Source organism: Bos indicus x Bos taurus, chromosome 3 (assembly GCF_003369695.1).
Source record: "Bos indicus x Bos taurus breed Angus x Brahman F1 hybrid chromosome 3, Bos_hybrid_MaternalHap_v2.0, whole genome shotgun sequence".
NCBI lineage: Eukaryota > Metazoa > Chordata > Mammalia > Artiodactyla > Bovidae > Bos > Bos indicus x Bos taurus.
The window spans coordinates 70,954,173-70,964,090 of NC_040078.1; the positions used below are offsets into that span (position 1 = coordinate 70,954,173).

The 9,918-nt window shown below is 37.7% G+C and overlaps 1 protein-coding gene across 1 annotated transcript in view; it reads left to right on the plus strand.

The window, feature by feature from the left end:
* Positions 1–8,887, plus strand: part of LRRIQ3 (leucine rich repeats and IQ motif containing 3) — a 209,163-nt gene extending 200,276 nt beyond the window's left edge. The window contains exons 7-8 of the mRNA XM_027536879.1: positions 621–1,350; positions 8,323–8,887. Of these exons, the coding sequence (XP_027392680.1) occupies positions 621–1,350; positions 8,323–8,479 (887 nt within the window). The 3' untranslated portion in view covers positions 8,480–8,887. The remainder of the gene's footprint in view (positions 1–620; positions 1,351–8,322) is intronic.
* Positions 8,888–9,918: the final 1,031 nt, after the last annotated feature.

Genomic DNA, 9,918 nt, shown 5'->3' on the forward strand with positions numbered 1-9,918 from the left:
TAGAGTTAAGAAAAATAAGGTAAAATGAATTACAAAGTCTTTTACAAATGTGAGATAATAATTATTGTTGTTTGGTTGCTAAATTGCATCTGACTTTGTGTAATCCCACAGATGGCAGCCTGCCATATTCCTCTGTCTATGGAATTCTGCAGGCAAGAATACTAGAATGGGTTGCCATTTTCTGCTCTGGTGGATCTTTCTGACCCAGGGATTGAACCCACATCTCCTGCATTGCAGATGGATTCTTGTACTACTGAGCTACCAGGGAATCCCAAGATAATAATAACTATATGTAAAAATGATATGTATAATTACATACTTAGTATAAGATAAAATGCTACTACTGAGTCAGAGCAAGTTAAATAATTGTGAGAAATAATAAAGGAAATACAGTAATCTCTGTATTTCTTTGTCAAAAGTTCCAATAGTGATTTTTCTCTCCAAAATCATGATTAAATCACAAACTGAAAAGGAATATCAGTTGGGAAAATGTTTCTTAATAAGGTAAATAGTAGGTTCTTTTCAACTTTATTAATGTAGCTTTCAAAACATTTGGGACAGAAAATAAACTGTGCTTAACACTTGTGTAATGGATTATATTTGTCTGTTGTGTGATGTAGGTCAGAAAGAGTCTGAAGATGAAACTGAGGATGAAGAATTGGATGTCAGTTTTAGGATATCAGTGTTCAAACTACCCATACATACTTTAGATTCATTGAGATATGCTGCACTATTGAGAGCAAAAGAACAAGATTATTTTCCTACGTATGCCCAGCCATTTTCTCCTGCTCATCAAAAGCCAGTAGTTAAAATAAAAGACATGCTGATGGGAAAGAAAATAAGAAGAGAGTTTTTGGCAACACACAGAGCTGGTATGAAACTCCAACCACTTTGTGATGTTGATAAATATTTCTCAGAACAAAAGAAGCAGGAAAGCAGTAAAAATAAAGTAACAGCTGTAAGCATGGCACAAATGGCCCAAGAACGAAGTAGAATAAATATTAGAGAAAATTTAAATAATAAAATGTATGCTACACATAAACTGACTGCAAGAGATGATGAGATAATTCAGGATGGTTTACAACAACTTTATCAGGATAGATCCAGCTACCTTGAGAAAGTTAAAGAGAGAAGAGCTCAGTTCCTGGAAGAAAAAAAACAAAAGGCTAAAGACCGCTTATTAATTCAGAACCTAAATAATGAGCGCACTCTTTTGACCAAAGGAATGATTGCAATTGACAGATTGAAGAATAAGCAGGCTGCCTTGAAAGAGAAAAGTCTGATTGTTCAGCAAAAACTGGCAACTGAAAAGTACCAAAGGGATTTACTTAAACAAATGAAGGAAATTAGGTAGGTACAGTTTTTATATAATAGTAGCTTTCAAGTTGTCAGGGAGGAGGAAATTTGCCTCTGCCTTCTAGGTTCTCCTGGCTGGTTTAAGAATTAAATTGATATAAGAGTAATGGAGAAAATCAAACAGAAGTTTAATAACATCTATACATGGGAGAGACCCAGGAAAACTGAGTACCCCCCAATAGCTGAAGCCATCACCATAAATATCATCTTCAGCTAAATATAAAAGGAGATATTGGGGACAGAGAACCAATTATGAGAAGTTACCAGGAAAAGCACAGTGAAAAAAGGTAAGGTTGACAGATCTCAGTCATTGTCTTCTCCATCAAGTTTCTAGAGCTTTGGTCATCCACCTCTTCCTCAACTTAGAGTTGTAGGAAAGCTCAAAGAGATGGAAAGACAAATAATACTAAAGGGTACACGAGACAGGACCCCAGTGATTTTTTTACCCTTTCTTACCCTTGTATATTCTTCACACAGGATTGTTCATCTTTTTTTTCTGATATTAGATTGAGTCTTGTCGCCATTTTTATCCTGGTGATATTTTAAGTGGTCAAACCATGAATACATATGTTTAAGGCTTATCTAGAAATACATAAAGATCATGAAAGTGAAAAGTGAAAGTGTTAGTCCCTCAGTCATGTCTGACTCCTTGCGACTCCATGGACTATAGCCCGCCAGACTCTTCTCTCCATGGTATTCTGCAGGCAAGAACACTGGAGTGAGTCGCCATTTTCTTCTCCAGGAGAACTTCTTGACCCAGAGATCAAACTCCCAAGTCTCCTGCATAACTGCTTATTTCATTTACATTTTTAAATGCTATTGTTTTCAAAAGTCGTCTGTACTACAAAGAAGTATAAAATAAACAGAAAGCATTTGTCTTTTCCTCAGTTCAGTTCAGTTGCTCAGTCATGTCTGACTTTTTGCAACCCCATGAATCGCAATATGCCAGGCCTCCCTGTCCATCACCAACTCCCAGAGTTTATGCAAACTCATGTCCATCGAGTCGGTGATGCCATCCAGCCATCTCATTCTCTGTTGTCCCCTTCTCCTCCTGCTCATAATCCCTCCCAGCATCAGGGTCTTTTCCAATGAGTCAACTCTTCACATGAGGTGGCCAAAGTATTAGAGTTTCAGCTTTAGCATCGGTCCTTCCAATGAACACCCAGGACTGATCTCCTTTAGAATGGACTGGTTGGAGCCCCTTGCAGTCCAAGGGACTCTCAAGAGTCTTCTCCAACACCACAGTTCAAAAGCATCAATTCTTCGGCACTCAGCTTTCTAAACAGTCCAACTCTCACATCCATACGTGACCACGGGAAAAACTATAGCCTTGACTAGACAGACCATTGTTGGCAAAGTAATGTCTCTGCTTTTTAATATGCTATCTAGGTTGCTCATAACTTTCCTTCCTAGAAGTATGCATCTTTTAATTTCATGGCGGCAGTCACCATCTGCAGTAATTGTGGAGCCCCCAAAAATAAAGTCTGACAGTGTTTCCACTGTTTCACCATCCATTTCCCATGAAGTGATGGGACCAGATGCTGTGATCTTCGTTTTCTGAATGTTGAGCTTTAAGCCAACTTTTTCACTCTCCACTTTCACCTTCATCAAGAGGCTTTTTAGTTCCTCTTCACTTTCTGCCATAAGGGTAGTGTCATGTGCATATCTGAGGTTATTGATATTTCTCCCAGCAATCTTGATTCCAGCTTGTGCTTCTTCCAGTCCAGCGTATCTCATGATGTACTCTGCATATAGGTTAAATAAACAGGGTGGCAATATACAGCCTTGACATACTCCTTTTCTATTTGGAACCAGTCTGTTGTTTGATGTCCAGTTCTAACTGTTGCTTCCTGACCTGCATATAGGTTTCTCAGGAGGCAGGTCAGGTGATCTGGTATTCCCATCTCTTTCAGAATTTCCCACAGTTTATTGTGATCCACACAGTCAAAGGCTTTGTCATAGTCATTAAAGCAGAAATAGATGTTTTTTTGGAACTCTCTTGCTTTTTCCATGATCCAGCAGATTTTGGCAATTTGATCTGTGGTTCCTCTGCCTTTTCTAAAACCAGCTTGAACATTTGGAAGTTCTTGGTTCACGTATTGCTGAATCCTGGCTTGGAGAATTTTGAGCATTACTTTACTAGCGTATGAGATGAGTGCAATTGTATGGTAGTTTGAGCATTCTTTGACGTTGTCTTTCTTAGGGATTGGAATGAAAACTGACCTTTTCCAGTCCTGTGGCCACTGCTGAGTTTTCCAAATTTGCTGGCATATTGAGTGCAGCATTTTGACACCATCATCTTTCAGGATTTGAAATAGCTCAACTGGAATTCCATCACCTCCACTAGCTTTGTCTTTTCCTAGTTATAAGCAAATTTATAACTATTTACTGAGGTACTTTATATCTTTTTAAGTATGAAAAATATTTTATATTTTCTCCTCCAAATTTTACAAATATTTTCCTTAATGTATACCATGTTGGGGAGGGGGAGAAAGATTTGGAGACAAATTTTTATAATTTAATAGAAAATATATTTTGGAGGAACGAATGAAAAGAGAATGAAAGCTGGTCTCTTATATCAAAATACAAGTCTAGCACAAATCAGTGTTAAAGAAAATTTAATCAACTTAATTTTATTACATAAAATTGAATATCTGGCCAGCATTAATTTGTAGAAGATACAGAGTCAAGTAAGCTTCCTGATGTGTATTAACTGAATTATCTCTTCTTGTAAGCTGCTGCAAAGATATCCTTGAAAGCACACAGGAATAACACAATGTTCTGATTATGTCAGTAATGTTTCCTAAAAGGCATTATGAGTCTTATTATAAACATTTTCAAATAAAGATTGAGTATCAGTGTGCAGAAAAAAGCTGTGACTCAAATAAGTAAAATCTGTGTAACAACTTCAGAAGTTTTTCACTTTTTTTTTTGGCCAGTTGAGTCTTCATTAATGTATCAAACACCACTAAAAGCATTCTAATGAATCTCAATAGCTAGCAAAGTCATTACTGAGAATATAGCTTCATGATCCTGTTCTGGAATGAGTAAAAATGAATGAAGAAAGGGGAACTGCAAAGCTCTAGTTTAGGAAGTTGATAAAATACCCACAGGAGTGTTTAAGAATGAATTTAAAAGAGTCTTTAAAATGAAAGGAGTTTTATATCAGGTAAAAGCCTGGTCGTAAGTTTCCCCAAATATTCTTGTCCCTACTCTAAAAAAAGTGATGACACTGCTCAGGGCAGATTTTGTACTCATTTTAGAGTAGAGTATCATTTAGCTTGGAAGATCTGGCACCTAAGGTAGTTATCCAGTTACATCATCTTCTTCTTGTCCTTAATTTTTGTCATCAGTTGACCTCCTGTCATTCCCTGTAGTCTTTCTATGTTGATGCATGAAGCTTTCCTTTATCTAGCTTCTGCCTTTGTCACAGTTAACTTTGGAATTCATAAGAACAGTTCTCTTAATTGCCTAACCTAAACATTTTTGAATCCCAACAGCCTTTTAACTCATTTCCACAATCATACAAGTGCCCCCTTATCTCTTGGAACTGCCCCACCTCTTAAATTTTAAATTACTGTATATTTATTTATGACTAAAATCTTTTATATTTTCAATTCTTTTTTTCCTTTCCTTTCCCCACATGTATTCTTCAAATATATTATGACACTCACCCCTCAAATAGCCCTTCTTATAGACTTTCTAATGTAGCTTCCTGGAATATTACATTGAATTCTTTTTCCCATTTCATCAGTGTCTCTGATGTCCTTTCCTTTCATTGCCTCCACCATGCTAACCACCTCAGCCCGTACATTGGAACAGTCCAGTTATGTCTCTTCGGTTTTTGTATTCAGGTAAAAATGGCTGGAAGGCATCAGTGACTTGTAAATTTATGCTGATTTCAATTCTGTGGCCTCCAACTTTAGCAGTTCTCTCAAGTGCTTGCTCTTTCTCTCATTACCTACAAAAGATTTCAAACTTCATCAGCTATAGAGCTTCCTCTGCAAATGCCACCTCTGACCTTTCCTCCGCAGCAAGTCACTCACTTTATCCCAAAGGAATTTTAATCCTTCAAGCTTGAATTTGTTTCACTTTCTCTTGCACTATCTATAAAATTCTGTGTGCATGCATCCTAAGTCACTTCAGTGGTATCACAACTCTTTGCAACCCTATGGACTGTAGCCCACCTGGCTCCTCTGTCCACAGGATTCTCCAGGCAAGAATACTGGAATGGGTTGCCATGCCCTCCACCAGGGGATCTTTCCAATCCAGGGGTCAAACCCACATCTCTTAAGTTGCCTGCATTAGCAAGCAGGTTCTTTACCACTGGCACCACCTGGGAAGCCCATAAGATTCTACATATCCTATATTTATTGTTTCATGGTTCCTATGTTCCTGTTTATAATTCCTCTGTTTTTGCTCTTAGTCTTGAAATGGGTAATGCAAGACCTCTGTGCTAGGCAGAATTATGGCCCCCAAGAAGATACCATGCCCTGATCCCTAGGACTATGAATAGGATAAGATACGGGAGTGGGTAGCTATTCTCTTCTCCAGGGGATCTTCCTATCCCAGGTCTCCTGCATTGCAGGCAAATTCTTTACCATCTGAGCCACCAAGGATGACCACTGTTCGGGGAGGAGATGGAATTTCCTCTTTCCCCGTTAGTTCCTTTTGGCTGGCGATTAAAATAGCATAAGATAGATTGACAGGAGAAAATCAAGTTACATGTACCAAGGGAATCCACATAAGCATGAAGAATTCCAAAGACATCAAGGCAGATACACCGTAACTTGCCTTGATGTCTTTGGAAATCTTCATATATGTGTGTGTGTGTGTGTGTGTGTGTGTATATATATATATATATATATATCTCTCCTCACACTCTAGACTGAGGAGAAGAGGGTAGGGGCCTGAGGTTTCAAGGAAGTAAGGTCATTCACAGGAAGAGCCAAAAGAGTTAATGTTTGATAAAAAATGTTTACAGGGCCATCCAAAAACAATAGTTGCAGACTAAATTTTGATCAAATGGGCTTTGCTAGGTTCCTCCCTGTCTACAATATCTAACACTTTATTGTAGTTATCTATGATGACAGCTTCTTCCTGGAACATACCCTCAATTTTAAATTCTTTTAGGCAATAAGGGGAAAGTTCAGAGATTATTTTGGGCCTAGATGGTTTTTAGCTCAAAATAATTCTCGTACCAGAGTGGCACATCTTGGGAAACCTGGCTTTGTCCCCATCAATACTATACTGTGGATGTGCTACCTTATGTGGTAAAGGGACTCTGCACCTGTAATTGAGGTTTGACCTTAAAATAGGAAGATTATTCTGGATTATTCAGGTGGGCCCAATATATCTCATGAGTCTTTAAATGCGGAAGCAGAAGAGAAAGTCAAGAGACTCAAAGTAGAAGGAAGATTTGACACAACATTGCTGACTTGAAAATGAGAGGAGTCATGTAGGAAGAATGAGAAGGAAATGAATTCTGACAACTAGCAATCTTGGAAAGAGGACCCCAAGACCTGAATGAGAACCATACCATGGTTAACACCTTATTAAATGTTGGGTACACCAGGATTTTAAATGCATTAATTCATTTAGTCCTTCACTAAATTCTATGAGTTGAATTATTCCCTTTTAAAAGATGAAGAAAATGAGGTAGAGAGAACTTAAGTAACATTCAAAATCATGTGGTCAATAAGTTGCAGACTTTCTAGACTTAGGCCTCTCTTCCACTCCCCAAATCCATGTTTCTGAGTATACTTAAATACAAATATATGTATAATAATATATATTTCATTGATATATTCATATACCTTTATTTCTCTTTACCTTCTAAATGTCTCATAATTATACCTTATTTATCTTTGTTTCAAGCATCTAGGGATAGTACGGAGAAGGCAATGGCACCCCACTCCAGTACTCTTGCCTGGAAAATCCCGTGGACAGAGGAGCCTGGTAGGCTGCAGTAAATGGGGTCGCTAGGAGTCGGACACGACTGAGCAACTTCACTTTCACTTTTCACTTTCATGCATTGGAGAAGGAAATGGCAATCCACTCCAGTGTTCTTGCCTGGAGAATCCCAGGGACGGGGGAGCCTGGTGAGCTGCCGTCTATGGGGTCGCACAGAGTTGGACACGACTGAAGCGACTTAGCAGCAGCAGCAGCAGCAGCAGGGATAGTGTCAAACATTATAGTATATAACTCTTGAATGAATGAGTATTAATGAAATAATTCTCCTAAGGCTGATGGCATTTCTCAGATTTGCCTGAGTAATCTGGTTCATATTTCTCTAACATAGTAAGAGTCTTTATTGGTCTGCTAGGGCTACCATAGCAAAATATCACATATTAGGTTATTTAAGCAACAGCAATTTGTTTTCTCAAGTCGTGGAGAGTAGAAGTCCAAGATGAAGATGTTTTTAGGTTTGGCTTCCCCTGAGGCCTTTCTCCTTGGTTTGAAGATGGCTACCTTCTCACTGTGTCCTCACGTAACCTTTGTTTTATGTGTGTGTATCATTGATGTCCCCTCATAGTCTTATAAGGACACCTCTAAAAGACCTTTCTCCAAATACAGTCACATTCTAAGGTACTGTGGGTTAGTATTTCAACATGTGAATTTGTGGAGTACTGTCCACAGATAGCGTCCTAGATAGAGCTTGGATTTAGTGAGGCTTAAGTAAAAATTCTGCAAATCATGGCAGGGTCTGGTTTAGATGCCACTTTGGGAATCTAAGCCAGTGTTTTTAAGAATTCTCAGTTACAGCTAATAGAAAACTTAGAAATATTAGCCAAAAATGAATATTATTTAATGATATAATAAAATTTTATTCAGTAAGTGGAGCTTTATCTTTCTCCCATTTGTATGTATCTATTTTGAAGATCTAATTATAGTTACAGTTTGATTGATTGTTATGGTTTTAGCTGTTTAAAAGTATCTCATTCTGTTACCTTTCTTTTTTCTTAGGGCTCAAGAAATACATAAAAGACACTGTGAAGAAAAGTTTGTTTATGATATGATTGCCTTTCAGAAAGCTTGTGAAAGACTTCAAGATGCTAGAACAAAAGCTGCAATTGTGAAAAAGAATTTAGTCACTAAGGTTCCTGATGGAATGACAAAGTGAACTGAAGCCAGATCACATTCTGTGGTCATTTTGAATTATGGCCATTGTTTAGTTAAAGGACTTTGAAATAATACTGTGAAAGAAAAAGTGCTCTATGTCACAAGATTGATTTGTATATATATCTTCTAAAATATAAAGAAAAATTAAAATGTATATCTTCTTGATCACAATTTAACTTAAATCACACTGACTTGGCACACCTAAAGATTCCTTATATATCTAGATATCCAGAGAACAATGAAAGCTGACTTAATTTATTGCAGGAATTATTGCAAAGCCATTACTTGTATTGTTTCATATCATGAGTTCAGCAATTTGTAATCTATTTACAGCTTCTATGGCAACCTTTGAATAGTTTTTGTGGTCCCAGCTGTTGACTTTTATTAAGACACTGTATTCTTTGATCAATTTCATAGCCTGCTTTCATATATTAAATTATATTTCATGTTTATTTTATTAAAACAATTTCTTTTCTCAAAATAAAAGTTTCACCATTATATCGGTGACTTGTGTTCTTATAAGAATTCAGAAAATATAAATTGAAAAGGAATATTAAATATTTGTAATAACTTTCTAGAAGACTGTAAGATTTTGTATATTTACTTTTGCTGTGTTAGCCTTCACTTATATAGGGAGCAGAGGAGAGAGTTAGAGAAAGGACACATATAATTAAGTAACTGCAATTATAAAGTATCCAGAAATGGTATGTAATCATTTTAAGTGTATGTAATATATCAAGATTTCCAGGAGAAATATCAATAACCTCAGATATGCAGACGACACCATCCTTATGGCAGAAAGTGAAGAGGAACTAAAAAGCCTCTTGATGAAAGTGAAAGAGGAGAGTGAAAAAGTTGGCTTAAAGCTCAACATTCAGAAAACTAAGATCATGGCATCTGGTCCCATCACTACATGAGAATTAGATGGGGAAACAGTGGAAACAGTGTCAGACTTTATTTTGGGGGGCTCCAAAAACACTGCAAATGGTGACTGCAGCCATGAAATTAAAAGACGCTTACTCCTTGGAAGGAAAGTTATGACCAACCTAGACAGCATATTGAAAAGCAGAGACATTACTTTGCCAACAAAGGTCTGTCTAGTCAAGGCTATGGTTTTTCCAGTGGTCATGTATGGATGTGAGAGTTGGACCGTGAAGAAAGCTGATTGCCGAAGAATTGATGCTTTTGAACTGTGGAGTTGGAGAAGACTCTTGAGAGTCCCTTGGACTGCAAGGAGATGCAACCAGTCCATTCTGAAGGAGATCAGCCGTGGGATTTCTTTGGAAGGATTGATGCTAAAGCTGAAACTCCAGTACTTTGGCCACCTCATGCGAACAGTTGACTCATTGGAAAAGGCTCTGATGCTGGGAGGTATTGGGGGCAGGAGGAAAAGGGGACAACAGAGGATGACGTGGCTGGATGGCATCACCGACTCAATGG